The 21,353-nt window shown below is 40.7% G+C and overlaps 1 protein-coding gene and 2 non-coding genes across 3 annotated transcripts; 2 read left to right on the top strand and 1 right to left on the bottom strand.

The window, feature by feature from the left end:
- The first annotated feature begins 1,267 nt into the window (after window positions 1-1,267).
- Window positions 1,268-6,111, top strand: LOC141598686 (uncharacterized). Its single transcript, XM_074418419.1, has 4 exons — window positions 1,268-2,037; window positions 3,232-3,467; window positions 5,321-5,431; window positions 5,557-6,111. Exons 1-4 carry the CDS (start codon window positions 1,389-1,391, stop codon window positions 5,965-5,967), a joined length of 1,407 nt encoding a protein of 468 aa, XP_074274520.1. The 5' UTR covers window positions 1,268-1,388; the 3' UTR covers window positions 5,968-6,111.
- Window positions 6,112-6,448: 337 nt separating this feature from the next.
- TRNAA-UGC (transfer RNA alanine (anticodon UGC)) lies at window positions 6,449-6,521 on the bottom strand. The gene has a single exon. It is a non-coding gene; the product is annotated as a tRNA-Ala (tRNA).
- Window positions 6,522-18,604: 12,083 nt separating this feature from the next.
- LOC141603625 (small nucleolar RNA R71) lies at window positions 18,605-18,711 on the top strand. The gene has a single exon (XR_012525488.1). It is a non-coding gene; the product is annotated as a small nucleolar RNA R71 (small nucleolar RNA).
- The last annotated feature ends 2,642 nt before the right edge of the window (window positions 18,712-21,353 follow it).

Genomic DNA, 21,353 nt, shown 5'->3' with positions numbered 1-21,353 from the left:
ATCTACTATAAAATTTGTGAGGTTAGACGTTTCATATTTATATTTTAATCAAAACTTATCTTTTTTAAAACTTATCTTTTTTTAATTTCTGCTTTAAATTCTAATTTTAATTAAACATAAATAGCTAATAAATCATCGACCTATAATATCACTACAAAAGTTCCTCTTTTAAGTATATATATTGATTGATTGATTATTTAATAATTTTAAGGATAAATTGATAAATACACTCTTATATATACCACTTTTCTAAAATTACTACCTTATAAAAAAAGTTTCAAAAATTACTATCGTACAAGGCATAAGTGTGTATAATTTGCTACCAAAGTCACTTTCCGGTATTAAAAGTATGTGAATTGACCAAAATACCCTCACTTAAGTATTCACTATTCTCCACATTATGCCAATAAACAACTTAACACTTTTCTTTTCGATCTTCAACTTATCTCTCCTCTCTTCATATCTCCTTTAATCAAACTGTAACCACCAATCTTATCATCTACACTTAACAAATCGACCATCAACACTTAACAAACTAAACTAAAACCCTAATTCTGTGTTTCAGTTTTATTAATAACAACCCAAATTAAATTTTATATTAATTAATTAAATTAAATCCATAATTTTGCGTCTAATATTTAATCAATTAGAAACCTAATTTTGACTTAGAACCCTAACTTTGTTGTTGTTTAATGCAGTAGTGTTGTTGTCCATATGAATTTGATTGGTGTTTGTATTGTAAGAATGATTAATGAACCAAAAGCGATACATTGTAAATACTTGGTTGCTTTAATGTGGAGAATATGTATGTAAAAGTGGAAGAACTTATTATAAGAGGAGTATTTTGCGTCTATATAGTGGGATTTGAAACATTCAACTTAGTTAATGATAAATTGATTCGTTGATGAGATTGGTTTAATAAAGGAAGAAGTAGAGGAAGAAGAAGATGAATAGATGAGGAAAAGGTGTAAAGAGGTAATAGAAGGAAATATTAGAAGAGGGGTATTATGGTCAGAAATTTTATGTTTTAGAAGGAAAATTCAAATTGTGTCGAAATATTCAATTTAAAGACACCGGAAAGTGACTGTGGTAGCAAATTATACACACATATGCTTTACAAGGTAGTAATTTTTGAAACTTTTTTTATAAGGTAGTAATTTAAAAAAAGTGATATATATAAGGGTGTATTTATTAATTTACCCTAATTTTATTAATAATTAATAATCATTTACAAATCACAATCCACTCAAAAGTCTCCCCCCTCTTCATCTTCCCCACCTATAAAACACACACTCCTCTCAAAAATCTCACCCTCTTGACTCTTCTACTTTCCTCCACTCCCAAACCACCTCAACCCTAAACCCCCGAACCTAAGTCTCACCCAAACCATGGCATCAACCGAACCAACCACAACCGAAACAACCACCGTAACAACCACCGCAACATCAACAACCTCCGAAGGACCAGTCCTAACCGTACTCACAAAACGCATCCGCGCCCTCCGCAAAAAACTCAACCGTATTCTTCAAATGGAACAATCCGTTTCCCAAGGCAAACCGCTTAATCCCGAACAACTCGACGTCCTCCGGTCCAAACCGGCTCTCTTAACTCTCCTCGACGAGTTAGAAAAGCTCCGCGCTCCGATTTCCGCCGCTCTCGACGAAGAAATCTCCCTCGCTACCACCGTCAGTCACGAGAATACGAACAACAGTGACAATGCGGCTGAGGATCTGGTGAAGTTGATGTATTTTGGGAGTTTATTTGATGTGAAACAACAAAGCGAGTTTACGTCATTAATGTTGACTAAAACGCATGAACGAGCTTGTTGTTTGACTTATGATTGTGTTACTGATGATGCTGTTGATTTACTTGGAGAAAAGGATTTCGATTTGATTTCGGAGTTGCTAGGGTTGATGATTGCGAAACCGGTTGATTCTACGCTTACGCATCGAGATGCGGTTGACAGGTGTTTGGAGCATGCGAAATTGTGGATTCAGAAGTCTGATCAGCCTGTTCATCCGCAATCTGATGTTACTTGTAATTTTTCTCCATTTTTTTGTTTGATTTACGAGTTTAATTTGATTTTTAGCTTGATTTTCGAGTTTAGTTTGATTAATTGTTTGTTGAATTGCCTGTTGAATTTGATTTGTGTTCATTTAGAGTTTAATTTGATTATCGTTGGGTGAATTGCCGGTCGTTTGATGAATTGACGGTTCAATTTGATTTTTAGCTTGTTTTTCGAGTTTAATTTGATTTTTAGCTTGATTTTCGAGTTTAGTTTGATTAATTGTTTGTTGAATTGCCTGTTGAATTTGATATGTGTTCATTTACGAGTTTAATTTGATTATCGTTGGGTGAATTGCCGGTAGTTTGATGAATTGACGGTTGAATTTGATTTTTAGCTTCTTTTTCGAGCTTAATTTGATTATCGTTTGATGAATAGCCGGTTGAAGTTGAATTTGATTTTTATCTTGATTTTCGAGCTCAGTTTGATTGATTGTTTGATGAATTGCTGATTATTTGCTGGTGAATTTGAAGAATTATCGTGATTTTGATGTATTTGGTGAGCTGCCAATTTTGCCTGTACATATAGCTGATGAATTGCTGGTAAATTTGAAGAATTGTCGTGATTTTGATGTATTTAGTGAGCTGCCAATTTCGCCTGTACATATAGCTGATGAATTGCTGGTAAATTTGAAGAATTGTCGTGATTTTGATGTATTTGGTGAGCTGCCAATTTCGCCTATACATATAGCTGATGAATTGCTGGTAAATTTGAAGAATTGTCGTGATTTTGATGTATTTGGTGAACTGCCAATTTCGCCTGTACATATAGCTGATGGCTGTTTAATTATTGAATTGTTTGTAGGATGTGAGAGATGTTATTGTCTCATTTAATTGGTTTAAGACTTTGAGAGTTGCAATTTCTCTTCGTTGTGCAGATGCTTTTTTGTTTATTCTATTGTAAAACGTGTAAAGCTACTTGATTATTGGTAGTCGAGAAATCGAAGATTCAGTTTCTGTCGAGATTTCTAGTTTTTATGTTTATGGAATCAAGAATGCCGATACATTGTTGATTTTAGTAATTTTTTGAGTCTCCTTGATTGTGCCAAGTTGTTGAGTGATCACTGAACACTTTCAGTGCAAAAACTTGATTGATTTGTGATGATGTACTGTTGAATATATGAAGAGTCTTAGGAAGATAATAATTGATTTTTGTAAACGGTGTAGATGCTATGTTGAGAGAGAAGCTGAATAAGATTATGTCGTCGGGTTATTATACCGCAACTCCAGAGATGAAGGGGCCAGTAGAAGTTGCTGCTGCGGCAGCTGTTGCAAACTTTGGTTCTTTTCAGGTACCAATCCATGAGTCCATGGTGAATGCTCAGGTGCCCATCCAAGTGGAGGGATCACATGAGCAATATCAGGTGGAGGTGGAGGGAACAACTGAGCAATATCAGGAAACTGTAAGACCGAATACAATTCTAATTTATGTTGATATGTAGAATATGTTGATATGTTTGAGGATTTGATTGACTATTCTCTGATGTTCTAGCGAATACTGTAAACAATGTCAATCACCCACACAGTGGTGGATCAATCATATTTCACAGAGTCGGTTTTTTGCTGTCACTCTAGCTTTTTTTGGAACTCAGTAACGATAAATTTTTTTTTCTATCTTTCCCTTTTTTAATGTTTGGCTGGATTCTTAATAACAAAATAATGGGAAAGCAATTTACTCATGTCCGTTTATGACGCTTGAGACTTGAAGTATTCTTTAATTTTGATGGATAGAGACAGAGTGCAACCTTTCATGACGCAAATGCTGTAGGAGAAATTAGTACCCCTATTGGTTAAACTTCTGACATACTGCCGGAGAAATGGGTAGTAGACTCTTCTATAAATTTTTTTCATTTGTTATCTATGATGTGGCAAGTTGTAAGCAAAACCTATCGTACTCCAACAGGAATATTAACTCTAAACATAGCTGTAAGAACTAAGAACATGTATTACTTTCATTTTGTTGAGTTCGAGCAACTATCTAAAACACCTAAGTAAAATCCAACCACTTCACAGTTCACATTATGTATGCTTTTGTTCTTTACCTTGTGTTGCCTCTCTTCTTTGCTTGGAACTCTGTGATTGATGGAATCCTTGATTGGGGAGAGCCCCGTCAGACTTTGGTTTATAAAATCTGATTTCTTTGTGATAGAGTTACTTGGTTCTTGAAGTTTTTGTTTTCTTTTGTGGTCAAGTGTCTCTCCATATTCTTTGCTAGTCATGGATTGGTTCTTTGCTGGTCTGTAGTCTGTACTTAGAAGTTAGAATTGTCCTAGATCTTTATCGCTTGATAAAATATGTCCTCGACTTCAATTTATGGCTTTCTTTTTCTCAATCTTACGAGGTTTTCTGTTAGTTGATCTCACATTTGGCTGTCAATTTGTGTTCTGCATCAGTTTTTTTCGTACAGTTACACACAGTGATCAATCATATTTCACATTGCCGGTTTTTTCGTACAGTTACCCTATCTTTTCTTGAATCTCAGTAGTGCTTGATGTTTTAAATGTTTGTTTTCAAATGTATGGCTGGATTATGTATATCTTTTGTGAAATGGAAAATTGACATCCAATGGTGTATGGTAGGGGAGCAAGTATATCTTTTCCTTTGAAGTGGGTTCTCCTTCCAGAGTATAATCAAATCAATGTGTTTTTACTCGCATTATTGCTAACCTTTTTCCCGGAGAGTCATAAAGTGTCTTATCGATACAATTTCTACCTGTTAGGTGTTCCATAATCTATCCTTTGCCTATGTTGTACTTATTCTCTTCACTTTTTCCCTTTCTTTTATCTTGCCATTCTTTAGTATATATGTTTATAGTACGTAGTGTCTGCGCTTGGGGAATTTTTGTTGTGATTCTTCGAAATGCTGACATTTGGTAGCGTTTGAAAGGAGCTATCTAAAACACTAGGAAATGTTCAGTTACTTTTACTTCTTGTACACTCTTGTTCTTTATCTTGCGTTGCCACTCTTCTTTGCTCGGAACTTTCTGTGATTGAATCTTAAATTGATAAACCTAGAAAGATTTTGGTTTAGGGAATCTAATTCCGTTGTAATGGAGTTACCCGTCTCTTGAAGTTTTTGGTTTGTTTTCTTGTCAAGTGCCTATCCATATTCTTGGCTAGTCGATGGATTTTGTTCTATGCTGGTCTTTCTACATAGAACTGTCCTAGATTATCGGCTGTGTTCTTGCGATGTTGATTATATACGTATATATTAGCATCGTTGCCATTTTGCTGACACCTATTTACAATCACAACAGGAGAATACTGCCAGTTATGAAGTTCCGTCACATCAGGAGAATGCTGCCACTTACGAAGAACCAGAGATAGCTGAACGCCACCAATCTGTTAATTCTGAGGAGTTTCATAAGGTATCGATTTAGATTTATCGGCTTTTTTTTTTTTTTTTTTTTTTGTGATCTGGTTTATCATTATGTTTTTTTGTTAATTCAATTTTGAAAAATATTTCCGTAAATCTAAAATCCTTTATCCACAGGATGAAAAGGAAGCGGAGAATCCTCCTCCTGAAGTCGTCTCAGTACAAACTGATCAAGAACAATACCAGAATGACGATGGAGAGCATGGCTTCCAGAATGTCAACTACAAGGATCAGCAATACGCTCCACGAGGAGGCCGAAGAGGTGGTAGTCGAGGTGGTGGGGGTGGCCGAAGGGGGGGTTACTTTAATGGACGAGGAGGCAGAGGTACTGGCAGGGGTAACGGGCCCTACCAGAATGGTCGCAGTCAGTACAATGATAATTCCTATCCTAGAAACTACTACAATAGACGAGGTAGAGGCGGGGCTGCTGGTGGTGGCGGTAACGGCAACGGTAATGGTGGATACTTCAACAATTCATCAGGAGCTGAAGGCAACCACCCTCGAGGGGATATAGGGGTCGCATCATAATTTAATCAAAGACGCGTTTGGTTGTGGGTATTTGTGATGAAGTCGTCTATTTTGCATCCATTTTTCTTTTGTAGTTCAGTGATCGGATGGTTTCGAGTTTTAGACTGAAGTTATCTAATATAAGTCGGAGAACTCTTGGCCTCATTGTGCAGTAATACCTGTCTTTGTTTGTTTGATTCATACTTTGTTTATTCGCCTTTAGTATACACATACGTGCTTAAGGGATTAATCGCTTCGTGTTTATCTCATAATCAATCACCGATTGTTGATTATTATCTACAGCGATGAGATAACGAGCGATCTCACGCATCTTCAAAATGCATCCTAATTTTTTCTAGTGCACAAAAGAACACTTGTTTTGAAATTTTTCTGTTGATGAAATTTGACAGAATAGGCATCTTTACAGCCAAAATTTAAAAATTCTTTACAGCCAAAAAAAATATGGAGAAAAAATAAATAAATACTTAACAGCAAAAAAAGATGGAGATGCGGGGGATCGAACCCCGTGCCTCTCGCATGCAAAGCGAGCGCTCTACCATTTGAGCTACATCCCCGTTGTGTTAATTTAAGTCCTCACAACAATATATAACAATAGAGGCGAATCCAAACGGGATAAGTTGATGCTGGATATAAACATAATAAGGAATATGATTTGAGGTCAAATATTGGGCAATGGATAATCTCCATTTTCCTTTTTTTTTTACACCGAGTTCGAGGCAAAAAGCTAATAATCTAGTTTCTCAATTTACAATTTGAAATTTCGGAAAATAGCATTATATGGTTATTTTTTACAATATCGCTCATATTCACTTATCCCAAATTATTTTGGGACTACGAAATTATTTTGTTAATAACAAATCTAATGTAATATACGCATAATTCACAATTCCCATTTTTTTTTATTAGTGCCTAAATGAAGCCAATATGTATGGGAAAAGCATCCTACACATGCAAGTATGCAACAATGACACAAGTCCTTAGAAAAAAAAGTGGGTAGCAAATTCCATTAAAATGCACATTCCAATTCACATAAATGCTTGTAGTCTTGTGACTCACGTCATATATAAGTTATGGTCCGAAAAGTTTTAAAATTACGCAGTTTTACACAAATATATTGTAGATATAATTTGGTTTAACTTACGGAATATATTTTTTCACCAGAACATATATAGAGACGTCGAAAGAGCCCTAGTGAATATAGGCTTTCCCGCACCATATTCACCAAACAATACTCATACTTGTATGGTTGTATCCGTCCCACCACCCATAACCGATACAAGTTTTCAAACCCGTACGCGCCGCACCGTGTTTACCAAACTATAATACTCATACTTTGATGGTCTCAAGTCAAACCTCGCAAGTGCACGATTTTATCGTTGTACACTTAAAAGGGTCGATCCCACAAGGAGTAGGTGGAGTACTAATCGTTCTAATTCACCGGTTTAGCTAAGTCGAAAAATAATAAAGAGGGTAGTAACAAACTTAGCACTAAACTATCAAATTTAAAGACTAAAGACAAGGTAAGATAAAAGCAAGCTAAAAATAAAGGATAAATCAAATAAGAGAAAGACTAGAACTCGGTCCGACCATGAACATGAGTAATTCCACATACTAATCGTCTCGGCTAATCAAAAGGGGTAGAAAGGTAAGGGGGAGATGGCTCTAATTCGCCTAGAACCTCCCTTCCGGTCTCGCACTAGGACACTAGCTACTCCGGCTAACCCCCCTCCCGGGTTCGAAAGCCGGTCTCCCTAACTCAAAACCCAACAACCCCAAGAACATGCATTTTCCCAAGGAGGTCAAGTAAATGGTCAAGGTCATTAAGCCCTCATCATACTCCTCAGCATAACTCCCTTCATCTTTCATGCATAGCTTAGAAATCCCGTCTTTCTAGCTTCGTTTCGCCCGTTCCCGCCTCAATTTCTGCAAGGGGGCCAAAGTGTCATAGTAAAGGGAATCGGGACTAGAAACGAGAGTAAAGGGGGTACAAAACCGCCTTAAATGGGGTTGAATATGCATGAAAATAGAGGGAAAAAGAGTGCAAAATGGTCCTATATCAAACCTCCCCACACTTGAACCTTACTCGTCCCCGAGTAAGTCCCTAAACCAAATGTACAAAGCATTATTATGATAGATATGGAGAGTGGATGCACAATATAAGCATCACTCAACTAAACTACTACTTAAGCCGATCGAGTATTAGCGCACTCAACGCCCCTTCAACTCACAATTTGACACCCATGAGGGGAGAGTGCCCTATTGCAAGGCAAGTTGGGTCTTGCTACAAAACTTTTGACACATTCATCGTGAAAGCACGTAGTCAACAAATAGAATGCATCTAACAAAATGATCCACTTTCCTCATCTAAGTGGTCGGATTTTTCAAACAACAAAACATGGTCTCGGTCGGGAGTACCGTCTCAGAAGTGCCAATTGAGGTGCCAACCCCCTAAATGTGACAAAAGCAACCCTTGTGTGACCAATGCCCAAGAAACACATTCTAGAGCGGGGAAAGGGAAGAAAGGGCAAGTCCGCCGAGAATTACAAAACCGACTCAAGATTTAACCAAAGGACCCATGACTAAGGAGACCAAGGCAACGACATCCTCACGGTTTTCACTCGTCACTCAATGAAAGAACAGGGTGATTTTTGTGACAAAAAGTAACCAAAATCACTCAACTAACTCGACTAGCGAAAACGTGCCCGCAGTCTAATGTGTAAGACCGTCCTATGTCCAATGAAATGCAAACAATGATAAAAATGCATACAATATGAAGCAAAGGGTTACAACGGGGCTAAGGAGAAGGTCAAAACGGGATTGGTGCAAGCACCGTTTGGATATGTGGAGCTCAAGTCAAGAATCGTCGACACATCACATCCCATCTTTTATTGCAACACATGAGACACGTCTATGCCCTAACATAACAATGATGACCAAAACTATGCAAAAATTGCATAAACCCAACTCAAGTAGGAAAAATTTGAAAAAACTCCTTTTATTTCAACAAATGGTAACGTCTACACCATAACAACGACTCGGTTTCCAAGCCATGCAAAAAATGTGTAAACCCGACTCATCTTTGGAAAAACATCAATTTGCCCCTTTTTATTTAGCAACGGCTTTTTCTACCCCGTTTAATGATGAGGAGGGGTGTTGCTTGCCTCTTTCTTTTCTTGACAATATATACACAACACAAGTAACTCATTTTTTTGGATTTTTCATGACTTTTTCACTTTTCTATTTGTTTTTCATTTCTTTTTTCAAAACCTCTTATTTATATACAATGCCAAATGCATACCAAATTCCGACCCAAGTGGATAAATAAACTATCCGCCATTATGACCCAAATCACCTCCTACAACACAACTACAAAAGCGACCAATTCTTGATCAAGGAAAGGTGTTTATGGAATGTAGTTAATTTAGTGGGTTTGCCAATGAAAAGGCTAAGGCTCAAAGGGGGTGAATAAAAAAGGGAGATAATGTAGGGAATAAAATAAGGCTATTTGGCTATTGTGAGGTTCATATAAACAGATTTTTGCTTCAAATCATATGCACAAAAATGTAATGCAATTTCATGATCTAAGGACGATGCGACACACTTATGCGTAATGATGTGACACGCCTCGCGAGGAGACCTACTCTCAAACCTAGATGAGGGCGGGGTATGAATGTACCCGCCCTAGGAGGCTCTACCCTTACCTTTGAGTAGTTAAGTCGAGCCAAAGGTCTAGTCTACGGCCCTAGGTCTCACAAGATCGGTCTAGACTCATTGGTCAAGCCCTCCTTCCTCGGCTAACTAAGAGGCCACGGGTGCAAGTCACGAGGAGGGGGAAGGCACAATTGGGCACATTAGTTCATCATGGGGGTACTTGGTTCCCTTCCTTTGACCATGTTCTTCCTTAAAAACTTATTTACAAACTCAATGCAAAAGAAAGAAATGCAACAAGTATTTACATGTGAACAAATGCATGCGGAAATTTAAACAAACATGGAATGAAACGTGCAACAAATTGGCTAAACCTAGCAGCACATCAACACCAAAATTCCAAACGGTCTCCCAAGGAGACACCCAAAGCATCAAAATTCCCATTCTCCTTCAAAATATCTAAGATACCAAAAAGAAAGAATAGAAAAAGGAGCAAGAGATAGGAAGGATTATACCAAGCGGTCTTCTAGCTCCTTTTTGCCTCAAGAGGTCAATGTGCCATGCCAAAGGTTAGACAAAACATATATATACAATGCAAAATTTTTTGAATTTTTTCAGAAATTTTTCAATTTTTTAGGCATTTTCTCTAATTTAAAAACATTTACAATTATAAACAAATATTCACACGAGTGGATATTTCCCTCCCCACACTTGAAATGTACATTGTCCTCAATGGACAAAAGCATAGGGAGTGAATAAGAAAAAGGAAGGAACATATTTTTGGAGTTTTCAATTTTTTTAAAAAGAAAATAACATATTTTTGTGATTTTTGTTTTGAAAAATTAAAAGGACATATTTTTGGTGTTTTTGTTATAAGAACTCCCTCCCCACACTTATTTATTTACATTATTTCCAAATTGAAATAAATGTGTGGAGGGGATTCAAATTAAAAGACATGTTTTTGGTTTTTTTTTTTAAGGCCCTCCCCACACTTATTTATAGACATGGGAGGGCAATTTAGTGAAATAAAATAACATGTTTTTGGTGGTTTTTGTCATTTTTTAATTTTTAGTTGGTTTTTATTTTGAAAATGCAATGCATGCTCTATTCTACATGCAAAATTGAAATGACAATGCAAATTATGCTAAGTGAATGCATTACTAAATGTGACAATATATTACAAAATTGAAATCTAATGCAATCCTATATGATGCAGCTAAATGCTTTATCAACTAAATGCATGCGAAAAATTTAAATATGAATGAGAAATTTGGATGAAAGGGAGAGATCATACTTGTCATTTGGATTGATTAAGGGGAGCATACCGACGGCTTTGGATTGAAAAGGGAAGAAGAAGTGGAGCCCTCATTACTAGGCTCTACTCAAAATCATAATCACCATCACCGTCTCCATCATCATCTCCATCATCATCATTACCATCACCTTGAATTGCCCCGAACTCGGACTCACGGATGAAATCGTCCGTGTTCAAGTGGACATCCGAGCTAATACCCTCCATGGCCGAGCTCATACCAACAAACATCTCCGGGTGCCCTCCGGCACCACTAGACCCGCCCTCTTGGAAGATTGAAGGGGCACCCCCGAACCACCTCGCGTCATGTCCCTCCCCTTGGGTGGTAGGCGGGGTGGGAAAAACCGGAGCGCTAAAGTAGTCGGGCCGCAAGTTAATATCTCCGTAGCGGAAGGTCCCATCTTCCGGATGTCCGCCATCCGGGAATAAATAGTAGGAGGGGTGAAGTTTGGAGGGGTGCTTGTATTGGTTCCTCATATAGTCATCATAGACCGGAAATTGACCAATAGAATGGTCAAAGTAAATCCGGTCAAGTCGTTGTTGAAGCCCAAGCCGCTCACCGGCGGCGTTTGCCATGTTAATTTTCATCTCCTCCATGAAGGAAATGAGGTCGGCGTGGAGAGGGGGCGTTTGTTGTTGTTGTTGACTGGAGGACCCCTCTCCTTGTTGGAAAGGCCCGGGGACAAAAGGGGTAGATGGTGTGACATACCGCAAGGTAGACCTTGCGGGAATGATGGGTCGGTCACGAGAATAACGAAGATTAGGGTTAATTTGTTGGGGGATGGAGGGATCTTCAAGATTTTCAATCTCAAGCAAGTAATATTCTTGGTTAGGCACTACTTTCATTTTGTCGGGGTTGGGAAGAGGGATAGAATTTCGATCAACTCCATCAACCCGAATTTGCCAATAGTCTAGGCCATCATTCGGGTTGGTCTTCAACCAACCGAGGTTGTGGTGGATATAGCTTTTGAAAAACATCGTATCGCCAATCATAGAACGCAAGCCACCCAAGTTGACCCTCCGATTGAGCCTCTTCATCAAATGGGTGATGAGTCCACCCACGACAACGGCCGTATTAGAGGCCGGAGAATTGCTAATCCTTTGTAATGTAAGGGCCAAGTGGTGGGCAATGTCAATTTTGAAAGTAGTGGGGTTGGATCGAAGAAAAGAGCCGAGAATTTCCAACTCTTCCGTTCGGAAATTGTGATTTTCCTCACGGCCGAAAACAGTCCACCCCATGAACCTATGCCAAACCCGGATAGACGCATTGTGGACAGTGTTGGCGGCTCTCTTGACCCCCTTAACATCATCTAAACCCGTAATAGCCTTCCATAAGGCCCCATGGTCAAATGTCTCGGGTGCCTTGTGAGGAGGGCTAGTGTCAAGCCCAAAATGGGAAGCAAAGGTCGCAAGGGTCAAGGAGTAGTCCTTGTTCATCAACCGGAAATGCAAAAAGGCGACCTTTTGGGTTTGGCGATGCTTGTCAAGGCGGAGGGAACTCAAAAACTCCCAAGTAAGACGGACATAGGTCCGCTCATGAATTCCATACATCATTTTCATTCCCACCCCATCAAATAATTCAAGAGTAACTTGATCTAATCCTAGTTCCCGCATGGATTGTCGATCAATAAATCGGGTAGGGACAATAGGGCGTTTCTTGAATAAGACAAACTTACCTTTCATTGTGATTGAAGCGAATTGGATGTCCGGGAAGTCGGGATCGGAGCTCATGTCGGTCGCCGCCGCCGCTACCGCCTCCGCCTGTTGAAGAGCCAAGTCTCCTCTCCTCACTCTTTTCTTTGGGGCCATGTTTGTGATTTTGATGGTGGGTGAAAGGTTGGGAAGGAGGTTGGGGTGGTTGAGGTGGTGGTAGGGGGTGGTGGGAGTGGTTGTTGGTGGGTAAGAGGGAGGGAGGTTAGGGTTAGAGTGAGAGAAGAGGGAGGAAAGGATTCGAAAAGAATGAAGAGAATAGGTGATTTTCGTGTAAAATGAAGCTTCAGAGTACTCCCAGCCGGTCAGAAGACCGGCCGCCGGTCACCCGGCTGGGAAAACGTACTAACTTGAAAATTTTTAGAATTTTACAGAAGACTCCCAGCCGGTCAGAAGACCGGCCACCGGTCACCCGGCTGGGAGGACACCCTTCTTTCAATTCCTTCATTAAATGCATTCCCAACCGGTGGGCCGGCTGCCGGCCTGCCGGCTGGGACTTCCCTCTTAAGCCAACTTGTTAACAATCCCTCATAAGCGTACCCCCAGCCGGTGGACCGGCTGCCGGCCTGCCGGCTGGGACTACTCTTCCTCGTTTTTCGTCAAAATTCCATTAATTTCACAGGAACTTCCCAGCCGGTCAGAAGACCGGCCGCCGGTCACCCGGCTGGGACTCCCTTTCATCATGTTTTCTCCAATAAACCCCTTATTCCAATTCCCATCATTTATTGGCCTCGATTTCCGTGTTTTCGACTTTCAAACCCGACTCGGGACGTCGGATAAAGGCCAATAAATGGTCAAACGCTTGTTCATCAAATAAAAACCCCAAATCTTCAACAATCATGACCGACGACAATCAAATTGACAAGTAGTATCCATCCAAAATTCCTCAATTCTACCTAAATGCATGATATATACAAAGATGCATGGGTTGCCTCCCATGTAGCGCCCTTGTTTAATGTCGTAGGCTCGACCAAGTAAACAATCCAACAAATTTTCATGACGAGGAGGGAAAAGAACCTTAATTCACTAGAAAGGTTTCAAGGGTCTTCATTTCCTTTTGGACGGGATTGCCAACACGATAGTGCTTTAACCTTTGACCATTCACTTTGAAAGTCCGGTCTCCTTGGCTTATTTCCACCGCCCCATGAGGGAAAGATCGGACCACGGTGAAGGGTCCGGTCCACTTCGACCTCAATTTTTCGGAAAAGAACTTCAAACGGGTATCGTATAGAAGAACCAACTCCCCCTCCTTGAACTCCCTTCTAATTATGTGCTTGTCATGAAATCTTTTCGTTCTTTCCTTGTACAACTTGGCATTCTCATAGGCTTCTAGCCTAAACTCTTCCAATTCATTCAAATCGAGAAGTCTCTTCTCACCGGCCGTCTTCAAGTCATAGTTGAGATGCTTGATGGCCCAATATGCCTTATGTTCAAGTTCAACCGGCAAATGACAAGCCTTGCCATACACTAATCGGAATGGTGAGGTACCGATCGGTGTTTTGAAGGCCGTCCGGTAAGCCCACAAGGCATCATCAATTTTCAAGGACCAATCTTTTCTTGACTTGTTCACGGTTCTCTCAAGTATAGTCTTCAACTCTCGGTTGGAAATCTCGGCTTGCCCATTAGCTTGAGGATGGTAGGCAAGACTCTTCCTTTGTTGCACTCCATACTTTTTCAACAAAGCTTCCAATGCTCTCTCTCCGAAATGAGTACCACGATCGCTAATGAGGACTCTCAGGACCCCAAACCTAGGAAAGATGACCTTTTGAAGTAGCTTGATTACCTCCTTAGCATCACAAGTCTTAGTCGGGATCGCCTCAACCCATTTGCTTACATAGTCGACCGCCACAAGTATGTACTCGTTGCCGAATGAGGATGGGAAGGGACCTTGATAATCTATCCCCCACACATCAAAGAGCTCAACTTCAAGCATGAAATTCATGGGCATTTCATGTTTCCTTGTGATGTTCCCGCTCCTTTGACATTTGTCACATCCTTTAACATAAAAGGCAACGTCACGGAATAGAGAGGGCCAAAAGAAACCACATTGAAGCACTTTAGCGGCTGTCTTCTTGGAGCTTGCATGGCCACCACAAGGCAAGTCATGGCAATGGCTCATAATGGAGGTAGCTTCCTCTCTTGGAACACACCTTCTTATCATCCCATCGGCACAAGACTTGTACAAACATGGGTCATCCCAATAATAGTGCCTCACATCGTGGAAGAACTTCTTCTTTTTGTGGTAGTCATAATCATGTGGAATTATCCCGGAGACCAAATAATTGACAATGTCCGCATACCACGGTGCTTCTCCCAAGCTTAGGGACAACAAGTGGTCATCGGGCAAATAATCATTGATAGGAAGCCCATTGTCAACATTGAGGTTGGTTAGCCGGGATAGATGATCGGCCACCACATTTTCAACTCCTTTCTTGTCTCTAATCTCCATGTCAAACTCTTGGAGGAGTAGTATCCTTCTAATCAATCGAGGCTTGGACTCTTTCTTGATGAGCAAGTGTCTCAAAGCAACATGATCGGTGAACACAATAACCTTAGCTCCCACCAAGTAGGTCCGGAACTTCTCCATTGCAAAAACCACGGCTAAGAGCTCCTTTTCCGTTGTTGAGTAATTTGTTTGAGCATCATCTAGAGTTTTGCTTGCATAATGAATTGCATGCACCTTTCCATCCTTCCTTTGGCCTAAAACCGCGCCCAAGGCATGATCGCTCGCATCACACATTAACTCAAACGGCAAGCTCCAATCCGGAGGTTGTATAATTGGAGCACTTGTCAAAGCTTCCTTCAACCTATTAAAAGCATCAAGACACCGGTTAGAAAACAAGAAAGGGGTATCTTTGGCTAACAACTCGGTCAAGGGTCTCGCGATCTTAGAGAAGTCCTTGATGAAGCGGCGATAAAAGCCCGCATGACCAAGGAAACTTCTCACCCCCTTAACATTGGTGGGAGGTGGGAGACTAGCTATGACCTCTATCTTAGCCTTATCAACTTCAATTCCTCGGTTGGACACTATGTGTCCCAACACAACACCTTCTTGTACCATGAAATGGCACTTCTCCCAATTAAGCACAAGGTTAGACTCTTGACATTTACTCAAAACTTTCTCCAAATTCATCAAACAATTTTCAAAACTTTTCCCTACAACCGAGAAATCATCCATGAAAACTTCCATTTCTTGTTCAATGAAATCGGAGAAAATTGACATCATAGCTCTTTGAAAGGTAGAGGGAGCATTACATAGCCCAAACGGCATCCTCCTATATGCATAGGTGCCGAATGGGCAAGTAAAGGTGGTCTTCTCTTGGTCACTTGGATGGATAGGGATTTGGAAAAATCCCGAATAGCCATCCAAGAAGCAAAAATAGTTGTGTTGAGCTAATTATCTTTCTAGCATTTGATCCATGAACGGTAAAGGAAAGTGATCCTTCCGGGTGGACTTGTTCAACTTCCTATAGTCCACGCACATTCTCCACCCGGTTACCGTCCTTGTAGGAATCAATTCATTCTTGTCATTTAGCACTACCGTCATGCCTCCTTTTTTAGGAACTACATGAACCGGGCTTACCCACCTACTATCCGAAATAGGATAGATAATGCCCGCGTCAAGTAGCTTAAGGACTTCTTTCCTTACAACCTCCTTCATGATGGGATTAAGCCTTCTTTGTGGCTCAATTGAGGATGCATCCTCATTTTCAAGAAGAATTTTATGAGTACACAAAGAGGGACTAATCCCCTTGAGGTCACCAATAGTGTACCCAAGGACACCCTTGAACCTTTTGAGCAAAGAAATGAGTTTTGAGGTTTGGGTGTCATCAAGTGCACTATTGATGATGACGGGAAAAGTGGAATTATCTCCTAGAAATTCATACTTCAAAGAAGAGGGAAGAGGTTTAAGTTCAACCGTAGGAGGAGGCGTGGAACTCTCCTCCTTCTTACCGACTTCCAACACTTCAAATTTGGGAGCTTGTTCATGAATAGGAGCCGAATCCAACATCCATACATATGCAAGAGTCTCAACATCTTTGTCATCGACTTCATACCCACTAACAAGACAAGTCTCTAAAGGATCCATAGATGAAGCTTTCGGGTCATGCTCCTCCATGGGATTCTCAAGAATGTCAACAATGCAACAAGTGTCACCTAGAGAAGGAGCTTCCATGGACTTGTGGAGTTCAAATTCCACTCTATCTTCACCCACTTGTAAAGACAACTTGCCACTCTTTACATCGATCATAGCTCCACCGGTAGCAAGACAAGGTCGGCCTAAAATAATAGGCACATTGTAATCCTCCGGCATATCCATAACAAAGAAATCACATGGTATGACGAGCTTCCCAACTACCAAGGGTACATCTTCAATCACACCAATGGGAAATTTGACCGACCGATCGGCAAGTTGAAGTGAAACTCTAGTAGGTTTCAAATCTCCCAAATCAAGCCTCTTGAATATAGAAAGTGGCATGAGGCTCACACTAGCCCCCAAATCACACAAAGCTCTTTTAATAGCCACCCCTTGGATAGAACAAGGGATAGAGAAGCTCCCCGGATCTTCTAGCTTGTTAGGAAGCTTGTTGGTGTGAGTGAGTATAGCACTACATTCCTTGAAGAGGTTGATGGTTTGCACCTCTCCATTCTTCTTCTTCAAGGTGACAAGTTCCTTAATAAACTTGCCATAAGATGGAATTTCGGTAATCATGTCAAGGAAAGGAATCGTGACATTCATTCCCTTCAAGATCTCCACAAACTTCTCATATTTCTTTTCAATTCTAGGCTTTGCAAGCCTTTGTGGAAAGGGTACCGGTGCTACATACTCCCTTGGTGGTGGAGTACATTCTTTGGCCTTAGTTGCAATAGGCTCATCTTGCTTTGGAGGGTCAACCATCTCCACCTCCTTAGACTTCTCCACCATGATCTCATCTTCTTTCACAACTTCAACCGGGTGCTCTTTCACTACTTCATTAGTCACCCTCTTTCTCTTCCACTTAGGAGATTTCTCAACCTCCTCCTATTGCTTCCCACTCCTAAAAAAATACCGCGTTCATCTCCCTTGGGTTAACCGTATTACCCGGAAACTTTCCCGGATTTTGAGCCAATTGACTCAATTGTTGTGAAATTTGGGCCACATGAGTTTCCGTAGCCTTTTGCGATGCCCGTATTTCATCATTCACCCGGCTTTGTGAGGCAATGTGGTTATCAAGCTTTGAGTCGGATTTTTGATTTGCAATGACCAATTGTTCAAAAGCTTGTTCCCAAGATGGTTTTTGAGGGGTTTGGAAGTTTTGGTTTTGTTGTTGATTGGAATTTTGTCCCTTGAAACCTCCAAATGGTTGTTGGTTTTGAGTGATGAATTGTTTCCCTTGGAAACCGGGTGGAATTTGTCTTTGGAATTGAGAGTTTTGATTGAACCTTGGTTGTTGTTGTGGTTGAGAAGTGGTTGGATTTTGAATGTTTTGTGAAGCATAAGACAAGAAAGGGTGAGTTCTTTTTCCATTGACAAATTGGTTGTTATTATTATTGTTGAACCCTTGCCTTGCACTAGTGGACTCCCAAATCCCATTTACTTGCTCATAGCATTCCTCACCTAGGGGTGCAATCAAGGGACACCCGATGGGAGTGTGCCCTTGTTCACCACACAACTCGCATGACAAGACTTGCCTCATATCGGAGCCCTTAGGTTTTGAATTTAGCAAAGCAACTTGTTGGGTGAGTTCATCTAGCATACCTTTAACTTCCACATTCAAAACCGAATTAGAATCCTTGCTTTTGCCTTTCCTCATTTGCCTATCACTTCCCTATTCCATAGTTCTTGAGGCCATCTCCTCAATTAGTTCCTTTGCCGCTTTATGCCCCAAAATGTCTAAGACACCTTTCCCCGACCCCGCATCCAATGAAAGCCTAAGGTCTTGAGTCAATCCTTTGTAGAAATTGTTCACTAGCTCGGCCTCGGAAATGCCATGGTGAGGGCACAACCGTTGGAGCTTCTTGTACCGTTCCCATGCCTCATATAAGGTCTCATCGTCTTCTTGAGTAAAGCTTTGTAGTTCACTCTTCACTTTCGCCGTTCTTGAGGGTGGGAAATACTTGTTCAAAAATGCCGATGCCAACTCATCCCATGTCTTGAAGGAATCCGGGTCACAATTCTTCAACCAATCCTTGGCCGAACCCCTAAGAGAACGGGGGAACAACCTAAGGCGAACCGCGTCATCGGAAACCCCATTTGATTTGTACATATCACAATTTTCAAGGAAATCATTTAAATGATCATTTGGGTTCTCCAAGGGACCTCCTCCAAATTGGTTGTCTTGAACAAGGTTGAGCAAGGCATTTTTAATCTCAAAGTTATTAGCTTGAATTCGTGGCCTTTGGATGCTTGGATTGACTATGTGCTTAGGAGCCATAGTGTCTCTTATCGGAACCGGTTCACCCATGGTGTTAGGCTCTTCTTCTAAAACCCCAAAAGGATTTTCAAACACTTCGGTATCCTCTTGGCGATTAACTTCTTCAATCGGTGGAATATCAAGTAAACCCCTTCTTCTTAGAGAGTTAAGTCTTCTTGCCGTGGCTTCAATTTCGCGGTCAAGTTGATATATCGGTTGACCTCGTCTTCGTCGCCTACTCATGCAAAAGACCTAAGCACTTGAAAGAAAGGATTAGTAACAAAGGACTTAGTCTAAACTAGGACAAAAACGATTAATATCAAGCCGTACTCCCCGGCAACGGCGCCAAAAACTTGATGGTCTCAAGTCAAACCTCGCAAGTGCACGATTTTATCGTTGTACACTTAAAAGGGTCGATCCCACAAGGAGTAGGTGGAGTACTAATCGTTCTAATTCACCGGTTTAGCTAAGTCGAAAAATAATAAAGAGGGTAGTAACAAACTTAGCACTAAACTATCAAATTTAAAGACTAAAGACAAGGTAAGATAAAAGCAAGCTAAAAATAAAGGATAAATCAAATAAGAGAAAGACTAGAACTCGGTCCGACCATGAACATGAGTAATTCCACATACTAATCGTCTCGGCTAATCAAAAGGGGTAGAAAGGTAAGGGGGAGATGGCTCTAATTCGCCTAGAACCTCCCTTCCGGTCTCGCACTAGGACACTAGCTACTCCGGCTAACCCCCCTCCCGGGTTCGAAAGCCGGTCTCCCTAACTCAAAACCCAACAACCCCAAGAACATGCATTTTCCCAAGGAGGTCAAGTAAATGGTCAAGGTCATTAAGCCCTCATCATATTCCGGTCATCCCACTCCCCCTTCCGGAGGTCGATTTCAAACACTAGCCTAGGGGCACCCTCCCTCGGTTCTCCCTTCCGGTCTCAACCTTAGTTGGTGACAAGGGTCGGTCCCCAAATACTCGACTAACAACCTAACCAACTTCCGTTGGTGTGGCAAGGGTCAAAAGCCGACACTACCCGGAAACCAAACCTTAAGCATGAAAATTCCCCAAGACTACCCTAACCAATTTTCCCCACAAATTAGCCTTAGTGACAATTAATTAGTGAAATTACCCATATCGGGCCAAACCGAGTCCTAGAAGGAGACTACTCACTAATCATGGTTCTAATTGCAAAATAAACAATAAAGATGGAAACTTTGGTCACAAACATGGTGAGGAGATAAATCTTACTACTAAGCATGCAACAAATCAGCAATAATTAAGAGGAAAAGTGATATTAATCTAATAACAAGGTTTATTAAACTAAAAGACACAATCTTTAACCAAATCCACTCAAAGATTAAGTCTTTGAGGACAACTAACCAAGGATGAACAAATGAAAGAGAATCAAAGCAAAGATGAACAATGAAAAGATGAACAATGATGAAAACAAGAACAACAAACAAACAACAACAACAATTTTAACATAAACAATCAAATAAACTTGAAGGAAGAACAAAATGTAAACAAATGGAAATAAGGAAAGAAATAATACCAATCAAGAAGCAAGAAAGGAAGAATGATAGAATAAATAAGTATAAACTTTCAATCTTCTTCTTACAACCCAAATTCAATCACAAATTGATTGAATTACTACTCTAATTAAGGAATGATTAGCAAAAGGATTAGCAAAGTTTTAAACTTGAAAGGGAAATATTCTTAGATCTAGGGTTGTGTGTACAAAAGGGTTTAAGAGAGGGTATTTATAGGTTACACAAGGATTAGGACAGAAATTGGAAATGGGCTTTGAAACACGTATATGCATTCCGGCCGGTAACCGCCGGTGCTTTGGCCCATTACTGGGAGATCTGGAACTTTGAACGAGTTTTGAGGTCATCGGTGTGCACGGCCGGTCAACCGGCCGCCGGTCACTGACCGGCTGGGGCACCCTTGACTTCAATCTTGACTTTTGGCCTTTTGGAGGGACTCCCAGCCGGCTAGCCGGCTGCCGGTCATTTGACCGGCTGGGAGTTTCCTGTAACATTCCTTCATTTTCTTGTTTTCAAGCTCATATGGTCTTCCCAGCCGGCTAGCCGGCCGCCGGGCTACCGACTGGGGATGCTTCTTCCAACTTCTTCCTTCATTTCCTTGTAAATGTACTCCGGTATGGGCCAGCTGGTCGTCATTTCCACCTACCGAGGGTACTCCTCAAAGATAACTCCCTTCATCTTTCATGCATAGCTTAGAAATCCCGTCTTTCTAGCTTCGTTTCGCCCGTTCCCGCCTCAATTTCTGCAAGGGGGCCAAAGTGTCATAGTAAAG

This window comes from Silene latifolia, chromosome 9 (genome assembly GCF_048544455.1).
Source record: "Silene latifolia isolate original U9 population chromosome 9, ASM4854445v1, whole genome shotgun sequence".
In the NCBI taxonomy this organism is placed as follows: domain Eukaryota; kingdom Viridiplantae; phylum Streptophyta; class Magnoliopsida; order Caryophyllales; family Caryophyllaceae; genus Silene; species Silene latifolia.
The sequence above is the reverse complement of the archived record's forward strand: the minus strand, read 5'-3'. Positions and strand labels throughout refer to the sequence as shown.

What these genes read in the sequence shown, in the direction of transcription:
- LOC141598686 (XM_074418419.1), top strand. Translation starts at nt 1,389, where the DNA reads ATGGCATCAACCGAACCAACCACAACCGAAACAACCACCGTAACAACC. An exon ending in TCCGCAATCTGATGTTACTT is followed by an intron (nt 2,038 to 3,231) that starts GTAATTTTTCTC and finishes TAAACGGTGTAG; the next exon opens with ATGCTATGTTGAGAGAGAAG. An exon ending in ATTCTGAGGAGTTTCATAAG is followed by an intron (nt 5,432 to 5,556) that starts GTATCGATTTAG and finishes CTTTATCCACAG; the next exon opens with GATGAAAAGGAAGCGGAGAA.